This window comes from Mustela putorius, unplaced genomic scaffold, assembly GCF_011764305.1.
Source record: "Mustela putorius furo isolate JIRA1106 unplaced genomic scaffold, ASM1176430v1.1 tig00537227_pilon_pilon_pilon, whole genome shotgun sequence".
In the NCBI taxonomy this organism is placed as follows: Eukaryota; Metazoa; Chordata; class Mammalia; order Carnivora; family Mustelidae; genus Mustela; species Mustela putorius.
Genome location: NW_025422368.1, coordinates 4410746 through 4433803, shown reverse-complemented (window position 1 = coordinate 4433803; position 23058 = coordinate 4410746). Strand labels below are relative to the sequence as shown.

Here is a 23058-nt window from a genome sequence, read left to right as displayed (position 1 = left end):
GGAGTTGCTCACCTGGATACTCCCTTCACCACAAAGACTTTGTTGGAATGCTGCTTCTCCAGTTTGCTCATCACCTCGTAGAGACTGTGGTTCAGCTACAGCCAGCAAGAGAGATGGGTGGCTAGCTGGTAGGGACCTGAGACAGACATATCCCTTCTCCTCTCCCTTTCACACAGTTCCCAAAACAATACCCTCCCCACCCTTAACTATAAAATTCCCCCTCATCTCTTTGGCACTAGCGTCCAGGACCCTGCCTGATGCCCCTTCTTCCTGGACTGTGTCTAAGTTCTGCCTCTTCTGTCAGAAGGGCGGCTCTCTCAAGGCTGGGTCCTTGATGTTTGATGTTTAAGTTGAGGTTCTAGATTCTCTCAGGTAATCCAGGGAAGAAATACTAACGAGGCACACCATCATTTAGCTAAAGCAAGTGTGGAGAGGAATATGTGAATGTGTACATGGATTTAGTTAACATTGTGGCAGAACCAAGTCTCAGAAACCTGGGACTAGAAAAGGTCCCATGAGGTGGTGTTCTGGGGCTGCCTCTCACTGAACAGGACTGGCCTTCTCCATTCATACCCAGCTACCTGAGAGACTGACCTGTATTTAAACACTGCCCCCTTTGCTCCCTAGCAACACAAGATAAAGGTTTCACAGCTTGGTTCCGCATTTCAGCTCTTCCTTCCACAGGCTAACCTCCTTTATTTATCTGAAGGTCAAATCTGGTTGCCATTATTCAGTTGTTCATGGAGACAAGGAGGGCCCTCTGATGTGTACACCTGTGCTTTAACACAGTTCAACACAGTCAGTTGAGGGCTCAAACCTGCTACGATCAATATTTAATGTGATTATGTACATTTAGGGCTACTTTCCTATTTCCTAGAAAAACCCACCTAGGTGTCTACCTTGGGTGGAGGTTTCTCACCTTGCTCATCTCCCTGTAGAAGACGTCCCTCAGGTTGGAAATGTTTTGGAAGATGGTCACATAACATCCAATACGACTGTCAGGAGGCAAAAAAAAAAAAAAAAACAACATCAAAAAATAAAACAATAACAAAAAACCCCACAACAACACATCTGGGTAAGGTTAGTAAAGGAAACCTTTTGAAATACAAGGTGGAAGCTTAAGTCAACACCTGCCAACACCAAGATCCTCAGAGAAAAGCACCCCATACCCTAGACTGTGGATGTTCTGGAATCTGGACTTGTCAAGTCAGGCCAGGAGTACACTTGACTCTTGGAAGAGGGTGGGAAGGTCAGAGGAGACACTTATCAGTCCAGTCTGACATCAAAGTAGGAGAGACCTCTAGTTGCATGAAGCTCTCTTGATTCAGGCTCTTTAGGTATTAAAGTAGATATGAATGAAAGTACTGTGAGGCCTTTTTAAAGTGTGCTCTAAATATAAGGTCATGTGATAATAATTATTATAATAAATAATTACTCTTTTTTTTTTTTTTTTTTTTTTTTTTTTTTTTTAAAGATTTTATTTATTTATTTGACAGAGAGAAATCACAAGTAGGCAGAGAGAGAGAGAGGAGGAAGCAGGCTCCCTGCTGAGCAGAGAGCCCGATGCGGGCCTCGATCCCAGGACCCTGAGATCATGACCTGAGCCGAAGGCAGCGGCTTAACCCACTGAGCCACCCAGGCGCCCAATAATTACTCTTTCTTGTTATACACTACTTGGACTGCTATGGAGTGGTGTGCACATTAGTGGAATTCTACTATAAATGAATTGGGGCAGTTTACATTTAAAGAAACTGTATTAAATTCCAGTGCTATTTAAATCATGAGTCACATAAACAGTGTTTGAATATACATGTAGTTATTTAAAAGGCTCCATCATACACAGAATAATATTAAGTGGCAACAGAAAATACTGACTATAGCTACATTGCAGCATATCTTGTACAACGAAAATAGGATACAACGAGAATTTCTACCCAGATACATCTAAAACACTTTCACCTTCTGTGCAGCAAAGACATCATTAATAGAAATAATCATCCCGTGGTTTATCTTCTAGATCAATCTGGATGTTCAAGAACCAAGCTCATTTAAAACAATAGACACTGAAGCATGAAACCAGATATTCCTAGCTCCTATGATGACAGTAATTGACTTGCCAAGATCACTCCTAGCCGATAAGCATCTTGCCTTGAAACCAGAAAAGCTGGCAGGCCAAGCAGGGTTATCTCTGTATTGCAGATGAAGAAACCAGCATCTGGGGTGATAAGGCCATTTGCCTAATATCATCCAGCCAGCCAGTAGCAGGGCTGAGGCAACATCCTGCTCTGGGAACAGAGCTCTTTTCTTGAGGCGACATGCTTGGGTTGCCAGGTAACCTGGGCCTCCTTAGGCCCAGAAATCTAGGCCTTTCCTGATTGTCAACCATTACCTGTGATAAAGAACAGGCAGCTCCTCCAGCAGTTCCTGGTTCAAGTCTTCAAACACACTCTGGGCTTTGTTGAACTCTTCTTCTGCCTGGGGGGGGGGGGGTAAAAGAGACAGGACAGATTCCCTCAATCTGGAATCTGAGGCTTGAGGCGGCCGCATATCTTCCCTGCATTCTTTTTAGGGACTTGGCTTACCTGGAGCCACACCTCTCCTTCCCCAGACCCGTGTCCTCCCCAGCCTTGGCATCTCTGACTACCCTTTGAGCACTGGTGTCAGGGAAAATGGGATTTCCTTTGGGACGCTGGATGCTGAATTTATCATTTCCTAAACCCGGCTTGGCCCAGTGACTTGCCACTGTTACGGAGGGGAGAGAGGGCAGGAAGGTTTCACCGTTTTGTTTTGTTTTGTGTGTTTTTTTTTTTTTTTTTTTTTTTACCTTGGCAGTCTTGGCCTCATCTTTCTTCTTGGCATTCTGAACCGCCTCCAGGTGGTGTCGGGCACTGTCATAGTCCACAAGTTTCCGACCCCGCTTGGCAATTCTTTCCTAAACCAGAGTCAGAAGAGAGGGCCTTGATACTCACTTTTCAGCGGATGGGATGCAGGTTAACAGAGTAGCAAACAAACTGGGTCCTATTACCAAATTTCACTTTCTAACAGCTTGGAGCCCATGGACTTTCTGTTGCTATTTGGAAAGAATGGGGATTCTCATTGCGGATGGCAGCGGGGATGGGAAGAGAGAGGAAAATCCTACAGAGTTCGTGGAAGCCTGCACTAAAAGTTAATATTTCCTATGAACCCACTAAAAAACTGGGTTCAGGCTCCAGGAGCAATGGCCTTGAGGATCCAGCTGAATTCAAAGTCAGGAAATGGGGGTCTTACTCCCAGTGCTGCCACCTATTAGCCTTGTGCCGGAGGGCAAGTCACATCTCTTCTAGAACTTCAGCAGCCTCATCTGCTCTACAGTGTTATTTTAAAGATCAAACGCTGACTACAAAGTGCTTTGAAAACCCTAAAGCGTAATAAAAGTAGTAAATTACGGTGTACACCGAGAGAGCATCTTCGCAGTCTCATCCGAACTACAAATCCAATCCTAGATTTTGCTAGGATCTTAGTGATTGTCTGGTCCAACTTCCTATTTCATACATGGAGCTTCTCTGTAATACTCAAAATCAGTAGTTCAACTTTTGCTTGAAGTTGAACTTCAACTCCCAACTTCACAGTATATTTCAGTGTTTGAAAGCTCTCTGAGAAACTTAAATCAGGATCCCTCTAATTTCTCCGTATGAATCTATAAGCAGCGCAGTGCCTGACAAGGTAGAAGCTTCATAAATCTGAGTTGAATGAATCAATGAATTCTAACTATGCTCTCTGAAACTATTTAGAACAGGCTGCATCCCTCTTTCACCTAACAGACCTCCCAGTACTGGAAGATAATTGTTATGACTCATGATTCCTCCAAGTTTCCTCTTCTCTACAATAAACATATCAGTTTTTTTTTTTTTAAGATTTTATTTTATTTATTTGACAGACAGAGATCACAAGTAGGCAGAGAGGCAGGCAGAGAGAGAGGAGGAAGCAGTCTCCCTGCTGAGCAAAGAGCCCCATGCAGGGCTTGATCCCAGGACCCTGAGATCATGCCCTGAGCCGAAGGCAGAGGCTTTAACCCACTGAGCCATGTAGGTGCCCCATATATCAGCTAGTTTTTTAAAAAAATTTTTACTTACTAATTTGTCAGAGAGAGAGAGAGAGAGCACAAGCAGGGGGAATGGCAGAGGGAGAGGGAGAAGCAGGTGTCTGCTGAGCAAGGAGCCCCATGTGGGAATCGATTCCAGGACCTAAGCTGAAGGCAGCCGCTTAACCAGCTGAGCCACCCAGGCATCCCTATTAGCTATTTTTTCTTTTCATCACTTAAATGGATGCCTTGACCTGGATCTAATTCAAAACCCACTCAGATCTAGTTCACTGAAACTTAATTCTAAACATGCCCTTGGGGCGCCTGGGTGGCTCAGTCATTAAGTGTCTTTCTTGGGCTCAGGTTATGATCCCTGGCTCCTGGAATCGAGCCCCCCATCAGGCTCCCTGCCCAGCAAGAAGCCTGCTTCTCCCTCTCCCACTTCCCCTGCTTGTGTTTCCTCCCTTGCTATTTCTGTCAAATAATAATAAATAAAATCTTAAAAATAAATAAATAAAATAAACTTGTTGAACATCACTAAAAATATATATGTATATATACAAATATTTAAAATAAGTAAATAAATAAACATACATGCCCTTCACACCTTTAACCCTCTACCCTAACCCTCCTATCCAGCCCCTGATTTTTACATCTTTTTCCTAAGCTTCATTCCTAACCGTGGGCTTGAACTCTACTTAGGATGTTAACCCCGTATGTCCTTTTACCTCTGGGGGCCCCCCTCGACTCTGAAACTGATTACCTTAATCTCGCTGAACTGGGCTACGTAGTTTTCCATGGTCCTCAAAGCCTGGTCAGCTAGTTTCTCTTCATAGTCTTCCCAAAGAAGATCATTATTCTGTGGGGCAGAGGGCAGAGGACAGAGGTGAGGGCCCCGCTTCTCGGCAACAACTGTATACCAGGGAAAACCCAAATCCTTTCTGTAGCAAACTGCCTTTTTGGAGTGCTGTGTTTAGAATGTCACGTTGGGTTCCGGCAAAGGGTCAGATGAAGAAACAGCCCTACCCCTAGGAACTGCCCTGTAACAGCCTGGCCATACATTCAGGGACAAGAACAGGAGAAGGCAGTCAGAGTCCTGGACTCTAGAGCTTGAAGGACAGGGAAATTTGGAAAGAAAAAACTGCATGAAGTTAGTTTTCCAAGACAACCAGTTGGGTTTTATGTAGGTACGGCTTCTGTAAGGTTTTAAGGAGGGGAAGATGGCTGACCGCAGAGGCATCCACAGACCAGGGAACACTTGTCTTTACCTTCACGGTTGTTGCTTTGTGCTACCACCCATGACTGAGGCTATACACATGAGGGGTTCAGACTGGCTCCTTTGCTTTCCTGTTTGCTCAGATGGAGAAGATAAGAGAAGGCTGAAATGAGGGCAGGGGTGAGTGCAGAAGACCTCTAAAGCCAGGACGCTCTTACCCCTGCAATGGCCTTCAGCTCCTCGTGACCGTCCCACTCGCTGCTGTAGATCTCCTGCAGGGTTTCTGACACTCTCTTCGAGCTTTCATGCATCACTGAAAGGACAGAAGTTGGTCCTACCATACCTTCCCCCCAGGGAGGCTGCTGTAACCATCCGGTGAACGGGCAGACCAGCTGGTCCACCCCAAAGGATGCATACCCAGAAGGTTTGGGTGATCCGTGAGGAAAACTGGGGGGGCTGGGACAGGAAAGGCCGCTCTTCCTATGCCCACAAGTTGTGGGCATCAGGGGCAGGCAAGTGATAAAATGCCTGAGAATGGTTGGTTTTCTTTCCATCCCCAGAGCCCTCAGAGGCTCGCTTCTCCTGTGTGACACACTACCCACCTTTGACTGCATTAAGGAAGTTCTTCAGGTCTTTGTAGAGCTTCTGGCCTTCTGCCTGGAAGGGAGAAGTGTTTTTGGTGACTAAAGAGATACATTTGGAGAGATGCTTTAGAGGTCAAGGTAGAGAAGTTAGGTTAGAAGCAGAAATCAGCCCTGGAATTTGCAAATGGTATAAATCAGCCTCTGTTCTCTATTCCCAGAAGTTGTAGGTTGTCTTTTTGGGGGCAGTTTCTGTTCGGAGATTGTTCCTATGGCATTGGCAGGCCTTCTTGCCTCTGTTCTCTCTTCTAGTGAACAGAAGCCTATACCCCAGGTCCTCTGCTGAAATTTAAGTGTCCTACATGACTGTGTCTATGCGATCCTCTGGCTTACACCTTCCTCTCTGGGTAAGTAATCTGCCACTATCTTCTGCAGACACTCAGCCTTCTCCTCCCCTGAACCCCCATACGGGCCGTCCTTCTCCTCCCCTGACATCCTTCTCTGCCTTGCCTCCCTTTACCTTCCCCTTCCATCAGTCACGTGCTTTACACTTCTCTTCCAACTGGCTCATCACTGATTCTCCTCCTGTTTCAACTCCGATGGCCTCATCTATAGCTCTGTCTACCCAACCTTATCTTCGCTCCTGTGTTCCAATTCTCAATTTTTTTTAGGCTGGGCCTCACAAGCACAGCCTAGCTCTCCTCCCTGGAAAATGAAGAAGAAGGGAGAAAAGAAGAGGAAGGTATCACTCAAGTTTGGACATTCAAATCTCCAACCCAACAGATGAACCACTTTTGTTTTAACTCTAACAAATAAATGTCAATTTAGCTTCTGTTTCTTGAATACTGCCAGCGACCAGAAACTCATGACCTCTTGTGAAGGTTGTGCTTCGATTTTATTTATTCGTAAATATTTTATTTATTTATTTATTTATTTTATTCATGTGTGAGAGAGAGAGAGAGAGGGAGAGCACACAAGCAGGGGGAGCAGTAGGTAGAGGTTTGAGAAGCAGGTTCCCCCCTGAGCAAGGAGCCCGATGAGGGACTTGATCCTAGGACCCTGGGATCATGACCTGAGCTGAAGGCAGACAGTTAACCGACTGAGACACCCAGGCAGCATCCCTGTGCTTTAATTTTAAATAGCTATTCTAGGGCGCCTGGGTGGCTCAGTGGATTAAGCCGCTGCCTTCGGCTCGGGTCATGATCTCAGGGTCCTGGGATCGGGTCCCACATCGGGCTCTCTGCTCAGCAGGGAGCCTGCTTCCCTCTCTCTCTCTCTGCCTGCCTCTCCATCTACTTGTGATTTCTGTCAAATAAATAAATAAAATCCTTAAAAAAAAAAAATAGCTCTTCTACAACTCTGGCCCACTGCTCTCAGGCTGGCCTTCTGTACTCAGAGCAGATCTGGTATCTCTCGCACATGTTGGAAGACATCCTTCCCAGACCCTGCACCGAGTCCTGTCTTTCATAGGCTCCCTCTGTTGTTGCTCCTAGCATTATTTAAAGCCTTTTCTGATTCTCTTTCCTCTGCGAGGACTCCAGTTTCTAGAAGTTGTATGAGAAGGGAGTTTGAGGCCAGACCACTGACATTTGGAGCGTGACTTCTGGAGTGTGGGCCTGGACTGAAAGAGGCAGCCCACTGAAAGGTAAACCACAGGGCAGGGCCAATAGGGGCCGAACAGTGATCCTCACACCAGTTCTGGGGAAGGAGTATTTAAGTTAAGATGTATTATGCATATACCATAAAGCACTTAAGAACTTGTTCATTTGTTTTATTTGCTTGTGTTCAGCACTAGATAGGTTCAGTAAGCAAACAAACAGTATAAAAAAATTTATGGGTGAAAAACTGAAAATCAGAAAATTCTACCTAACAACGTAAGATTTTTTTTTTAATCTGTGGGATGGCACCTGGGGGGCTCAGTTGGTTAAGTTGGTTAAGTGTCTGACTCTTGATTTTGGTTCAGGTCAGGTCGTAGGCCGTGGGATTGGCCCCACATTGGGCTCCGTACTCAGTGGGGAGTCTGCTTGGGGTTCTCTCTCTCCCTCTGCCCCTCCCCCGCAGCTCTCTCATATAAATATATCTTTTTTTTAAAGGATTTTATTTATTTATTTGACAGAGAGAGCAGAGAGCACAAGCAGGGGTAACAGCAGAGAGAGGGAGAAGCAGGCTCTCCACCAAAGCAGGGAGCCGACGCAGAGCTTGATTCCAGGACCCGATCAGATCATGACCTGAGCTGAAGGCAGACGCTTAACCATCTGAGCCACCCAGGTGCCCCTCAAATAAATAAATCTTAAAAATATGTATTTTTTTCCCCTGTGGAAATCTTGGCAGGAAAGATCATTATTATGTAAATCCAGCGGCAGAAAATCTAGGTCAACTAGGTCACAGAAAATTGGAACAATTATTTTGTCCATCTTTTGCCTCACTTCTAAGCCAGTCCAAACATTTGACCATACCTCAGGTTAAAAGTCCTTGGGGCTGAATGCAAGGGCTCAAGAAACACAACCCTTTGGTGGACTCAAGGGAGTTGAAGACACTGTCAGAGATGTGGGAGAAGAACCGATGTTGTGTAGGGTGTCACAGCAAGTGGGGACCCGGAGAGCGTCAGAGAATGACCAAGGAGGGACCAGATGCTACAGAGAGGTTAGAGTCCAGGAAGAACCAGTCACAGTCACTGGACTTGGTAACTGGAGGTTTCCGGTGACCTTAAGGAAGTGCTTTCCGAGAGAAATCACAAGTAGGCAGGCAGAGGCAGGCAAGAGAAGTGCTCCCTGCTGAGCAGAGAGCCCGATGCGGGACTCGATCCCAGGACCCTGAGATCATGACCTGAGCCGAAGGCAGCGGCCCAACCACTGAGCCACCCAGGCGCCCAGGAAGTGCTTTCAATAGCACAACAGAGATAGTCACCAAAATTCAGAAACACTCAGCATTCACCAGGAAGGATGTTTAATTTCCTCTTTGCTTGTTCATTCATGGGAAAAAAGTTTAAACAGTCTAAGATGTTCAATGTACACAAAATCTTTTAAACCTGGATCTGGTAGGTGGGTATAAGTTTAAGATTTTTAAAAATCTGATAGCCAAAGATTGAGAGAGTTCTGAGGATTATAAAAATTAACAAGGATTTGAAGTTCTTTCTTTCTTTCTTTAAAAGATTTTATTTATTTATTTGACAGACAGAGATCACAAGTAGGCAGAGAGGCAGGCAGGCAGAGAGAGAGGAGGAAGCAGGCTCCCCGCTGAGCAGAGAGCCGGACAATGCAGGGCTCGATCCCAGGACCCTAGGACCCTGGGACCCTGGGACCACGACCCCAGCCAAAGGCAGAGGTTTTAAGCACTGAGCCACTCAGGCGCCCCTTGAAGTGCTTTTTTGAAAGAAAAGAATGTAGGCGCCATTTTTACTTCACCATGAAGATTTGGTCTCCAAAATACACATATAACTAATAAAAGCTGTTAAACCATTTCGCGTGATTTCTACAAATGAAATCAAAATTGCTTTTCTCCCATTAGATATTATGTGGCCTGAAAAACTGGATCGGTAATCAAGGCTATTGTGCATGACTATGGAGGTTGTGTGTCCGCTGTGCAAAACCAGGGGGTTCTATCAATACCAGATTCCATAAAACGTGAATGCCTTCTGCCTTCCCCCGCACTCACAGAAGCCCAACTGTATTTCTGTTTTTGGATCAAACCTGTAGGTCCAAGTTCTTTATGTTCTTGCTCTTTCCTTTGAAGAGATGAAGTGTGAGTGTGTGTGTAGTGGTAGCAGGAAGTGGGGCACCACTGGGTTTCTTCTTATTTTGCTGGCCTCTCTGTCCCTGTCTCTCAGCCCCAAAATGGCTCCAGGTTGCCCAGCATCTCTCTTCTTTCTTGACAGATACAACTTTCCCAGTCTTTTTTTTTTTTTTTTTTTTTAAAGATTTTATTTATCAGAGAGAGAGAGCAAGCACAGGCAGACAGAATGGCAGGCAGAGGCAGAGGGAGAGGCAGGCTCCCCGCGGAGCAAGGAGCCCGATCAAAACCTGGGATCATGACAGCCGAAGGCAGCTTATTGAGCCACTTTTCCCAGTCTTATGTTCCCACTTGTCTGGGAGTCAAAACCCTGCAAGTTATTCCACTTTTCTGGCTTTATTTTCCTATAAATGTTGGGTAAGACCATTTCTATGCCTGTAGCTTATGATTTTATCACTTTGGCTCTCTGAATCCTTGCCAAATTCTTGGCAGCCCCATGAAGAGTCTGAGTTGGACCTTCCTCCCCCTTACGCAGACAGCCTCAGCCCTCAGTTAATGGACGGCTCCCTCTGGAAGCTTGTCCTAAGCACTTAGGCAGACAAAGCTACATGCTAAGAGAGTCCTTGGCCTGGGGTTCCCCCACTTGCTGGAGAGAAACAGACTCAGAAAAATCCAAACACTCAGCAAAACAGCAAGTGGTATGACCAATCCTGAGTGAGAGCTGAAAGTGCTTGATTTGATGGAGGTCCAAAAGGGAGGCAAGAAGCTGGTATGATTTTATTTCTTATTTATCTGAGAGAGAAAGAGAGAGAGAGCATGTACAAGCTGGGGGAGGGGCAGAATGAGAGAGAGAATCTCCAACAGACTCCCCACTGAGCATGAAGCCCAATGTGGGGCTTGATCTCAAGACCCTGAGATCATGACCTGGGCCAAAACTGAGTCAGAGGTTTAACCGACTGAGCCACCCAGGTGCCCCATTAGGTTTTATTTTATTTTGTTATTTTTAAAAAGATTTTATTTATTTATTTGACAGACAGAGATCACAAGCAGGCAGAGAGGCAGGCGGAGAGAGAGAGGAGGAAGCAGGCTCCCTGCCGAGCAGAGAGCCCGATGCGGGACTCGATCCCAGGACCCTGAGATCATGACCTGAGCCGAAGGCAGTGGCTTAACCCACTGAGCCACCCAGGCGCCCCTATTTTGTTATTTTTAAAAAGATTTTATTTATTTATTTGACAAAGAGAAAGAGCGTACAAGCAGGGGGAGGCAAAGGGAGAGGGAGAAACAGGTTCCCATTGAGCAAGGGGCCCGATGTGGGACTCAATCCCAGAATACTGGGATCATGACCAGAGCCAAAGGCAGACGCTTAACGGTCTGAGCCACCCAGGCACCCTAGGTTTGATTTTGAATGCAATGACTTGGAAGCAGCTGTCACTACCAAAAATAAGAGAGTAAAATGCTGCTTGTGGAAAACTATTCTTCCTATTTAATATGGTTTGAAGAAGCAGCCAAGCAGAGCCCACAAGGAAAACTTACCTATAGAAATTTGGTTAGAAACCCAGGCAAATGGCAAGGTCTTGAAATCAGGCTGGGAAGTTTGGGAGTGATATTTACTTATTAACGAAAAGTTTACCTACAAGCTGATTGCAGTAAGGCCCTGGGCACATGACCAACTAACTGGTCCACCTTCTGGAATACTTCATTTTCAATTTCCTTGATCTTGTCTTTTCCCCTTCTGTTTGTCTTAGCCACCCCAGGTCCAGTCTCAGACTGGGTCGTATTGTTGTTGTCTTTGTTCCTAAACTGTGAGAGCCTGAGGGCAGGTGTGTTATCTTATTCACAGTGGAGTCCCAGAATCTAGCCCAGTCCCTGGCGTGTAGCAGGCCCCCGTGACACGCCTGTGAAGTGACCGTTCCACGCAAGCTCAAACACCAGTTACTTGAGGAAAATCCTTCACTCAGAAGAAAATCTTTCCCTTATTCCTATTCGACCTCTATTTCATTTCTCAAATCCATCTCCGCCCCCTTCCAGTGTTTTCAGGTGGTGGGCTCGCCCAGGAAATTCTGAGGGGACTGTCAACATCCTATCCTCCTCTTTTTTTTTTTTTTTTTAAGATTTTATTTATTTATTTGACAGACAGAGACCACAAGTAGGCAGAGAGGCAGGCAGAGAGAGAGGAGGAAGCAGGCTCCCCGCTGAGAGAAAGCCTGATGCGGGGCTCGATCCCAAGACCCTGAGATCATGACCTGAGCTGAAGGCAGAGGCTTAGCCCTCTGAGCCACCCAGGCGCCCCATCCTATCCTCTTGATGGGCTTTCCTTCATTTCCTATCCCTTCTGCCCACACACCTGCCATTGGCAGATCCATCCTTTAAGGCAGAGAGGAAGACGAAAGACAGGTGCAGAACGAGTCAAGAGTCAGAAAGCTCTCGATGTGGGTGTTGACTTACTAATTCCTGTTCTTTTCACGCAGCAGTTAGAAGCAGAACAGAGCAGTCACTGAGCGGAGGCCCACGGAGGCCTCCTAGTGAGGTGCAGGGGGAAAAGCAAAGGGTTTAAGTTGGAATCCCAGCTTGGCAGCTCTTCGGCTTTTACCTTGATTAAACCTCCTCCTTCTCAGAACCTATTTCCCCCCTAGTTTGACTCAACCGCAGGTTGCCAATGCTGTTCTCAGACTCGCTACTACATCGTCACTACCTGGAAAGTTAATATAAAACACAGCCTCCCTAGTTAATAATCACCCAAGGCTGTTCCTGTCCCACAAAACAAGGAGACACGCAGCCATGGTGTGTTCCAGATGGTAAACTCTCAGGCCTATAAAAATACCAAGTATTCTTACCACCCAAACAAACACAAACAAAAATCTGAATCTCATCAAGCCTCTAAACACAACTATGAATTTATAGAAAATACCAGAACCAAGCGAGCAGGCTAAACCATACTCTGAGGACCTAATCGATCAAGTTGAGGCTACAGGAAACTGCGGGAGGACAATCTAGTGTCAGCGACAAACAAACTGCAAAGAGGGAGGAATCAGAAAGTAGCAGGTGAAGAAGAGATTTAACTTTCTTCCTAAGAGACTTAAACACGCCAACAAGTTGCCGATTTAAACAAACTAAAAAAAAAAAAAAAAGACATCATTAGGAGAATGTGAACATTAACTGGATATTTTATATCAAGAAATTAGAGCTACTGGGGCAGCTGGGTGGCTCAGTGGTTTAAGCCTCTGCCTTCGGCTCAGGTCATGATCTCAGGGTCCTAGGATGGAGCCCCGCATAGGGCTCTCTGCTCAGCGGGGAGCCTGCTTCCCCCCCCCCGCCCCCCCCCCCCGCCTCTCTGCCTACTTGTGATCCCTCTGTCTCTGTCAAATAAATAAATAAAATTTTTAAAAAATTAGTGCTACTTTTTGAAAATATCACTTAGTCTTACATTTTAGTGGAGTATCAGAAAGGATATATTACATTGCTAACTGAAAACGGCAAGTTATAAAACCAGTATCAACGGAATAGTCTCACTTTGGTAAACTATCTATTTATTGTAGATTTACTTAAGAGATCATACACATTCATAGCCGGGTGATTCTAAGAATATAAAACAACGGCATGGGAGGGTGTGAAATAATTTTTTTTTTTAAGATTTTATTCATTTATTTGACAGAGAGAACACATGGCGGGGTGGGGGTGGCGGGCAGACAGAGAGGGAGAAGCAGGCTCCTGGCGGGTAAGGGGTCTGCTTTGGCTCCATCCCAGGATCATGACTGAGCCATGCAGGTGCCCCGAAAACAGGATTTTTTTAATTCATGTTTTTCTTCTCCTTTCCGGTTTGTTGGAAAGGAGTAAATATCTCAGAGAAAATATTTTTAGGTGTGATAATGGCTTTGTGGTTATATTTTAAAAGTCCTTATCTTTAGAGATCGATAATGAAATTTTTCTGGATAAAACGATAGGATATATAGAATTTGCTTCACAGTAATCAAGGATGAGGGAAAGTAGGTGGAGACAGAAATGAGTTGACTAATTATTAAAGCTAAGAGATGGGTATGTACATATGGACTAATAATACAAATTGATGATCCCAGGTTCCAAGGATCGAGCCCTGCCCTACATCCAAATGGGGCTCCCTGCTCAGCAGGGAGTCTGCCTCTCCCTGTCTACCTCTCCCCCAGCTCATGCTCTCTCTCAAATAAATAAATAAAATCTCTAAATTATACATATATGTTTCCCAAGTGATTCTAATATATAATCGACTGCTGAATTATAGTGAATGTCCTTTTAATATAATTTGAGAGAATTATTTTCCATATAATTCAATTTACTGATACCGTCCAATAAAGAATTTAGCTGGCCTTTGTCCCCAGTTCCTGGGAAGTAACTTCTAACTCCTTGGAATTTCCTGAGCGATAGGAATGTGTTTGTTATTCATGGTGGGCCTCTCGGATCAGACTCAGTTTATGCTAAACAAATGACTCAGCTGGTGGCTGGTCAGGCTGGAAAGATGAACCATGTGATTAGAGGGCTGGGTCTTTGAGACAGGTGATATCAGCCTGATCTCCAGCAGAGGGGAAAGAATGGGAACTAGAGATTATATTCAATCATGTGGCCAGGGATTCACTAGGTAAGGAAATCACAATAAAAAAAGCTCTAGACTACTGACGTTTTGGTGAGCTTCCCCCGTTCCTCTAGCAGCATGCTGGGAAGGTGACATGTCTTGAAGACACAGAAACTTCTTGTTCAGAGCTCTCCCGGGCCTCACCTTATGTGTCTCTTCACTTGTCTGGTCCTGATGTGTATCGTTTGTAATAACGCAGTGATTGTAACTAGAGCGTTTTCCTGAGTTCTGTCAGTTGTCCTCATGGATTGTGGAAGCTGAGTGGCCAGTGGGAACCCCCAAATTTGTAGCGCTGGTCAGGAGTGCAGGGGGGCATGGGAGCTCAGGCACATGTGACTGGTGTCTGAGGAGAAGCAGTCTAGCGGGCAGCTCTGTCCTAACCTGTGAGCTGGGACCTAAACCGGAGTGACGCGGCTGAACGGCATGACAACTGCATAGTAATGTAAGTGAATGACCCCCTTCTATGATAAAGAGGGGACGGCAACCTCTGGGACTGAGGTGATGGTTAAATGAGATCACGTACATAAAGCACCAAGCACAATGCCTGGCAGGTGGAGACCGGAAGTGAAATATCCCCTGGGAGGCCAAACCTGTCATCCACTTCTGAATGGAAATTTCTACATAAAATGACCCACGAAGACAGAAGGCCCAGGGAGAATAGGAGGTGTGCTGGGGAGAATGACAGGTGAAAGACAGAGGGATTCTTTAGAAATGAGGGCTCAGGTGAGGCAGAGGGAGTAGACAAAGAGGCAACAAGGAAAAGAGGGTGCTACCCTGATGAGAAGAGCCGGAGGGCGGGAAACAGGCACCCTGGGGAGTGGTAAGCCAAAAACAGAGGGGGCAGGGGTTCACTGCAACTTTGTCTTAAGGACCTGGGGATCCCACTGTAGCCAGGGGGACCATTAAGAGAAAATAAGAACACTTGTCTCTCTCCCAAAACCCAGGTCAGCAGGAAAGGGAAAGGGACGTTTCTCTGGTTGCCAGGGAAAGTGGTAAGCAGCAGGTCACCCTGTAGCCCTTAGCCCTGGGCAGGGGATGAGGTGGGAGGATGGCTTAGTAGGGGCACCTGCTGATTTGCAGAACCTGCTGTTTCTTCTGCCATTCAGCCCTCCTGTCTCCTTGCCTCCTCCAAGCCGCCCTTCCCCACCCCCCACCTGCCCCAGATTACCTGCTGATGGTAGAAGTTGTTGGCACTTTGTTCAAACCGTTCATCTTTGGTTTCCACAGTTTTCCCCAACTTCTGCAGTACCTGGGAATGTGAGTTGGAAAGGTCCATCAGGTTAGAGTCAAGTCTTTGTCATCTGTTGGCCTCATGGGACTCTGGCTTCTCAGAGTCTCAGATGCAGTTAAAGGGCTGTATTCCTATCAGTCCAATGGAATAAAAAATATAGCACATCACAAAAAAAAATAACATTTTGTGGTTCTTCTCAAATTGGGGATCACCTGGGGATACATAGTAGTGTGCTGGGGGTATATATAAAGCCTGGAATAAATAGGGCATATATATATGCCAGGAATGACTTGTTATTTAGAGTGGGGTATTTTTGGGGGGGGGTGGTATTACATTAAAATAAGGATTAATAAGAAGAATGTAAAATGTGCATTGATTAATTTTTTTAAAAAGCATTTTATTTATTTATTTGACAGAAAGATCACAAGTAGGCAGAGAGAGAGAGAGAGAGAGAGAGAGAAGCAGGCTCCCCAGTGAACAGAGAGAGCCCAATGCAGGGCTCGATCCCAAAACCCTGAGATCATGACCTGAGCCGAAGGCAGAGGCTTAACCCACTGAGCCACCCAGGCACCCAAGCATTGCTTAATTTTAAAAGTAAAACAGGAGCCTTGAAGACTTTTCGCTTGCAAGACCCTCTTCCAGCCACAGCCACAGATTCCTCTAGATAGATGAGGTGAGAGAAGGAGGTAGGACGGTGACTCTTTTCTTGGGAGGACCCTTGTGGAAAACTGTGAGGAACACTGATAAAACGCACTTGAAACTCAGCTCGAAATGAAGGCTCTCCGTCTATCTACTCTCCCCTGTGAACCTGAGAGCTAACTACCACTCTGGTCTCAGTGGTAAAGCAAAGGACAGTGAAATGAAAAAGATACAGCGCCTGTTCTCCCAGGAGACACTCACCTATAAACAAGAAAGTAAGCCCAGGCTCTACTACCTGGAGCCCCCAGTTTGGAAGGAGGCACCACTAACACCCCCCCACCCAGGTCCAAGGAAGAATCTCGGGGGTTGCCCTCAACTACCTCTCTCTCACTTCCTTCATCGAATCCGCACTGTGTCCATTTCTGAAAACCATCCCATGCCTTCAAGTCTGTCATCGCTTTGTTCTCCGGGCTCGCTGTTTCTTGTCTGCCGACAGGCCTCTCATGCAGCTGCCTAACGCCTTCTCACGATTCTCCACTCGTCTGCTCCACGGATTTGTATGAAATGCCCATGCGTATCTATCAGTTGTAGTTCAAAGTCCAGCATGCAGACAGGTCTCAATGACCTGACTCCTCAGGAAGCCTCACCTCACACTAGTCCTCCTTCCTGTAGGTCCCCTCCCTAACACTTTTTTAGTTTCCCGAATAAGCCATACTATTGCTTGTTGTAGATGATGTGCCCTCTTTCTGGAATGTTCGTCCCCTCCTTGTCTCTCAGGCAACTATTAAAAAAACAAAAACAAAAAAACAGGGGCACCCGGCTGGCTCAGTCAGAAGAGCAGGCGACTCTTGATCTCAGGGTTGGCTCAGAGCCCCAGGCTGGCAGAGCCCCAGGCTGGCTGTATAGAGGACTCAAACAAACGAAACAAAAAAAGATGTAAAAACCCTAACTCATATTCCACATCCTTTTACGACGCTTAACCACATCTACTTCACCCTGTTGAGTTAATCACTCCCTCCTAAGTACTTACAACCTCTCCACCTTGCATACACTTCTATTACTGTTTTATTATTTGTATTTATCTAGCTGTGTGTCCTTCTAAACTGTGGGCTCCTTGAGAATTGGGTACTTGCCTTATTCACCTAGATTTCTCAGTATCCAATAAAGAGATACTTAACACTTCTACCAGGAAGGAGAGTGGGACTGATACAGGAGTATCAACAGGCTGGGCCTTGAATTAAGATTTTGCTAAACTACAGGGCGCCTGGGTACCTTAGCTGGTTAAGCGTCTGCCTTTGGCCCCCCTCATGATCCCAGGGTCCTGAAATTAAGCCCCGCCTTGGGTTCCCTGCTCAGCAGGGAGTCTCTTCCTCCCTCTCCCTCTGCCCCTCTTCTCGCTCATGCTCTCCTCTCTCAAATAAATAAATGAGGCCTTAAAAAAAACACAAAGATTTTGCTAGACTGGAATAAAGTATAAAGCGGGAGAATGGAAAGAGACAAAGTCAGAGAAGTACCCATTTTCACACGGCTTTTTGAGATGGCTCCATGTGGCTGGTTTAGAGTGTGTTATGGGGAGTGGTGGGTAAAGGAGCTAGAAAGGGAGACTTCTCACTGCGAAGGGCTCTGAATCACAGGCAAAAGTGCCCAGGTCCTGGGGGAGGCCCTATGTAGAGCCTCGGACCCATGTGTCTCTGTTCTTAATCCCGGGGTTGGCATCTCTCACTTCCGGAGCTCTCTCTGGGGTGGTTACGATCAAGGGCTCAAACAGAATATGCCTTGCCTTGGCCTTTCCACTTACTGCTGTAAGCCTTTGGGCAAATAAAGCTATGTGTTTCTTGAGCCTCTGGTTAGAGAACTCCCCTTCTCCCACTAAGATGACAGCATCTCCTGAAGTTGGGAGGATTAAGTGACATGCTTTCCCAGTGCTACCCTGCAGGGAGCACTCAATACAAACCCATTGTTGTTCGTCTGGTTGTACTCCCTTCCCGAGGAGCACCTGTCTATTTCCTTCTCAGTTCAGCCATGGGTCTGTCTGTGTGTCTAACTTCACCGCACCGAACACCTGGCCCTGGGTATGCGGAGTCCACCGGCTTCCCCAACCCAACCCTCCCTCCCCCACCAACAAAACACCATCCTCTACCAGAAAGTTGCAAAACCACCTTATTTTAGTGGTAAGTGCCTCTCTCACTTCCTTCCTGCTACTCCTCCCTTCCTTTGCCCCGGGGGGCATGGTTCATTTTTTAGGTGGAAGGGGCAGAAAGCACGGTCAGCTCAGTCTTGAGTTAATGGGACACACCCGATTCCTCCAGCCCCCACAGGGTTCAAGGCAAAAGGCTTCGAAGGGCTGTGAGTATGTGTGCTGAACACTCCTGTCTTTAATTCCGAAACTGAAAAAAGGAGTGTGATATCACCCTGAAAGCATCACCCAGTGCCCTGGGCCCTAAGTCACTTGTTGCCCTTGGCAACAGGCTGTGTATCAGGACACAAGACCTATGCTGCAGACATTCTTCCTTATCCAGAGTTCCCTGACAGAACAGAAGGTACGTGCTCAGCAAACATCTGAAAGAATGAGTAGATTTTACCTTTGGGTCACTTGCCGATGAAAGCCCACCCAATGCTGGTCCCTAAAGTTCTACATTAAGAATTTGCCCCCTGGCAGAACAGGAGACATTTGGAGAGAAAGAATAGGAACAGGAGACAAAGTGGATGTGGCAAAATGTGAAAGCTTGGTGAAAAAGGTCGAGAATGTTCCAGGGTTCACTGACCTATTTTAACGTTTATGTACATTGGGGTATGAGGACAAAGCTTAAAAAAAGAAATCATTGCAGATATGTTTGGTGGCTACGGTTCTTTACCAGGACCCTCCCCCCATAATCATTTATTATATTTTAGTTTACTCTCTCCACTGGGGAAATTTGAACAGGACCTGGGTAAGATATTATGGAATTTTGTTAAAATTTTTTCCTTAGGCGGGACAACCATACTGTAGTTTATGTGAGAAATCCTCACTTTCAGAATATATGCTAAAGTAAGCTCTTCCTGAAGATGGTCTTAATATACTTAACAGCGTTTTCTGCCACCACTCCCTCCGTTCCAGCTGAGCTGCATTTCTCACTATCCGGCCTCAAAGGATTTCCACACTCCAGGCCTTGCTCATGCTGGCATTCCTCAGCTCGAATGCTCCCCCGACCAGTTGCCTGAGGAACTACTAATCAGCCATAATTCCCATCTCAAATTCCACCTCTACTATAAAACCTCCCTGGATTCTCCTCAGTCTTTCTCTCTCCTCTGAATTCCCACAGAGTGCAGACCTCTCCGATGACTCATTTCACTTTTTTTTTTTTTTTTTTTAATTAGACTGGAAGCCTCTGGCAGGTGAGAGTACCTCTTACTCATCTCTAAATTCCTTCCTGGGTCCAGCCCAGGATCCTGGACAAAGGAATTTTTCTGTAAGTACTGTTGACAGAATCCTCTAGAAGACAAGTTGAATAAAAGTCAGTAGAGGAAAAGACCGACAAAGAGGTGGTAAACAATGCCGCTTCTCAGGGGAGAACTGAGAGATTTGCCACAGAGAAATCACAAACAGATGGTGAAAGCATTCATTTGAAATGTGAAGAAGGATCTTGCTGTAAAAACACAATTCAGTCTCATGTTGAGTCTGGGTGGAAACTGGAAAATAAAACAAAAAGAATGCTTCATCTCCACTGTGTGTGACACTCACTGGACCTTCAACCCCTGGCTCTCCAGAGGAGGCCTGAGAAAAAGGGGTTTCTCCTCCTTTGGCTCCTGAGAGAGCAGCAGAAGGGGGCAGGCACAGATGTCAGCATGGTTTATCTGGAGCCTTGTAAGGACAGCAGTCTGGGGTTGGGATCCAAAGGCGAAACACCTGGCCTTCAGTGATAGTTCTGCCATTTGCCAATCGCTTTGAAGTCTCATTTCTTCATTTCTAAAATTGGGCTGTTAATAACATGCTCAAAGTGTTGCAAAGACAAAGTGAGAGCATATCATGAGAGTGCTGGCCTCATAGAGAGAGAGATGGTGTCTTTCTTAATTTCCTGTGCCTCGTCAATCATAGGCGCTTAATATTTGACCCATTTGACTAGGTGACACCTGAGTTACTATATTTACTTAGAATATTACAGCCAACTGCTTATAAAGAAAAATACAACAACTGTAAAGTGTACCAGGGAGTCCTTTCTTTTGATGGTAACTTTCTCTCTCTCTGTCTTGCCTTCAAAAACCTCTCAGGACTCAAGGACTCTGGCAGGCTGAGTTGAGCTCCTTCCCACATTCCAGGCCATTCCCACCCTATCCAAGTGCATCAAGACCTCCAGGGGGCCAGAGGTACTGCTCCAAGTTCAGGGTCTGCCTGCCTTTTTGTTTATGTCTGGGTTCAGGGCATCTTCCTGTTTTCTGCCTTAACCTGCAAGTTCCCTAAGGCAGACAAATGTGAGGGGGCTCTCTGTTTTCTCGGGGTTCAGACCAGGAAGAACAGGTTGTAGCTGGGTGGCTGGTTCTCCCTTTGGGAAGTATTTGCCTCTGAGGTTCGAGGCACCCTCGCCCCTTCTCTCGTTTTGGTATGTCCTTACCACGTCTTATTTCCAAATCACTTAACATCGACTTTCTCATTTTTACAGATGCAGAACCTGAAGCCCAGAGCCGGGACATTATTTATCTAAGGCTTTCGAGTCTAATCTTTGAAAAGGAGAGAATCCCAAGCCAGGGGCACAGTGTTGATGACTGGCTGGATGAGGACAGGAGGTGAAAGAGGGAGGTAAAACCAATTGCTGTGTATTTTTAAAATAACTACTGTCCAAGAGTTTTTGGTCTTCTGGATTTTTTTTGTTTTTCCAAATGATAGCGAAGCTGGTCCCTCCTGTTCCTCCACACGGTTTCTAACTAGATCTGCCCACAGGCTCTGATCGCAATCAGATTTTAACTAGACAGCCTTTCAAGACCTGAAACCACGATCAAGGTGAAGTTAGAGTAAGTCTAGCCACACAAAATCTTTCCTTTTCCTCCACTCTTTCACATGACCCTGGCTTCCTCAAAGACAAAAGGACGTTCATGGACCAGGAGCTGATAGGTTGAGAGCTGAGAGCTTCAGGTTACAAGGGAAGGGCAAACTCTGGACAGGCAGAAATAAGAATGTCATTAAAATGTGTAGAGAGGTGTTACAGGGGGACAGCTTACCTACATGCTAGTGCTGGAGTAGGACCACCCAGAGCTAAATGGAGAACACAATCTAGAAAGAGATGCTCCTTCATCACCCCGGGCTGGGTACTTTCCAACACCAAAGAGATCGCACAGAAGGCAGATACGGGCTACCGCTTACATCAGCTTCAACAACGGGCAGAGGTCAGGCAGGGGTGGGTACAGAGAGAGAACCCTGCAGAACTACTCTAGTCCTTGTGGACTAGGTGGTCCTCGCTGGTAGCACAGCCGGTCATGGCTGCCTTATGAGTTTGCGGAGATTCTCCCTTTCGAACCTTCAATTTCATCATCTGTAAAATACCATCGTCGCTGGATGGCTATGACAAAAACTGCCAACGTTGGTTCCTTTCTCCCACCTGTCCTGGGTCGGCCCGAGCCTTGTTTAGGGTTCCTGAGTTGTCTCCCCGGCGTCCTCCGAGATCGGGTGATTTCCTCCGTTCTCTCAAATCGTTCTATTTTAAGGGAAACCCGGACCCGGTCCCACTCCTGTTTGCAGGAGAAGCCGGGGACCCATCGGTTCGGCCCAGGCCCCCCGGGGACCCTGTACGCCCCTCTCACGGCATCCGGCTGGCGGGACCGGGGGGTGGGGGGTGGGGTGGGGGGGCGGCCACCTACCTTCTCCTGGGCCCTGCTGAACTTCTTCTGCACCTGCTTGGCGAACAAGCCGGCGGCGCCTCCCGCCTTGCCCTCCGCCATCCTGCCTGCTCCGGGAGGCCTGGCCCGGCGGCCTGTGGTTTTCTGGAGGCCCCCGAGGAGGAAGTGCGGTTCCCGGCATGCCTAGCATCCGGCTGTGGCCGTGGCGGCCCCGCCCCACGTCGCTCGAGACCCCCCGCGGCCGCCCAGGCTCCTCCCCAGGTGGGCTCCCCGCGCAGCTGCGGTGGTCCCGAGGCCCCAGGCCCAGCACGGCTCAGCCCCGGGCTCCAAGGGGGACGTCTGGAGCGGGGGCCCTACCTGTTCCGAGGAGGAGGCTGGAGATTTGGGACTGCCCTCAGGTGGTGCTCGCTCAAAACCAGCCTTGAAGCTGTGCCGCCCTGAGGGATGGGAGCACCAGCCCCAAAGAACAGATTTCTAATGTGGGTCAAGACTCATTCATGCCCGCAGCCAATTCGCCATAAACATCAGCATAAACTGGAACGATGGGGTAGAAAGATTGCGATTTCCGCTTAGCAAGAGTATTGGGAAACGTTTCACTGCATGGCCATGTCTTCGGGGTTGCCGGGTGGAATGCTCGTCTTATTCCAGGTTACTGTTTTTAAGGATGGAAAGCCTCTGCTGTAAGCCTGAACTGGTAGGGACCAAGTGTGGGAAGGCGCAGGACTCCACATCGGGATTTGAAAGGGAGGAACAACTGAGCCAGCACTCAAAATGGGGGTCCTTAGGAAAACGGGGGATCTTACTGGAAAACGACAGAGGAGGAGAGAATGGAAACCCGCGCTGGGGAGGAGGGCACACGTCTATAGCGGGATGGACTGGTGCGTGTACTCCATGGAGGCAGAGTGTGAAGACAGGCACAGGCTGGGAAAGTGGGGATGAGGCTGCCCAGATCACACCCGTTGCTCCCATCGAGGTTTTCTACTGGAAGCTGATGGCTTTGAGGGGATAGCTGGAGATTAGGACACTGGGTTGGGAGGTGTCATTTACTTACAGATTTTTACCGTGCTGTAACCTTCCTCCAAGAGGGGAAGAGGGTCAAGATGACTTCCTAAGGAGTGGAGAGGGAAGCTGGAGGCCCTTGTATGCTGTTTCCCAGGCCATTCCCTGAAACAGGCGTACTGCACTCAGGGT

The 23058-nt window shown here is 47.0% G+C and overlaps 1 protein-coding gene and 1 long non-coding RNA gene across 8 annotated transcripts in view; one reads left to right on the top strand and one right to left on the bottom strand.

Moving 5' to 3' along the window:
* BIN2 (bridging integrator 2) overlaps positions 1-22041 on the bottom strand; it is a 32489-nt gene extending 10448 nt beyond the window's left edge. For 2 of the 7 annotated variants that reach the window (XM_045073328.1, XM_045073329.1), the window contains exons 1-11: positions 21889-22040; positions 21630-21725; positions 15358-15438; positions 5879-5933; positions 5495-5589; positions 4824-4919; positions 2825-2932; positions 2583-2654; positions 2390-2475; positions 920-995; positions 13-95 (exon numbers count right to left, since the gene is read on the bottom strand). In XM_045073328.1, coding sequence (XP_044929263.1) covers positions 13-95; positions 920-995; positions 2390-2475; positions 2583-2654; positions 2825-2932; positions 4824-4919; positions 5495-5589; positions 5879-5933; positions 15358-15438; positions 21630-21725; positions 21889-21969 — 929 coding nt within the window. In that variant the 5' untranslated portion in view covers positions 21970-22040. Of the gene's footprint in view, positions 1-12; positions 96-919; positions 996-2389; positions 2476-2582; positions 2655-2824; positions 2933-4823; positions 4920-5494; positions 5590-5878; positions 5934-15357; positions 15439-16439; positions 16907-21629; positions 21726-21888 lie in introns of those variants that run through there. The other 5 variants (XM_004774729.3, XM_045073331.1, XM_013046923.2 and 2 more) reach the window with 4 other exon arrangements.
* LOC123390037 lies at positions 18314-20916 on the top strand. The gene is made up of 4 exons (XR_006604690.1): positions 18314-18599; positions 19417-19508; positions 20308-20403; positions 20697-20916. It is a non-coding gene; the product is annotated as an uncharacterized LOC123390037 (long non-coding RNA).
* Positions 22042-23058: the final 1017 nt, after the last annotated feature.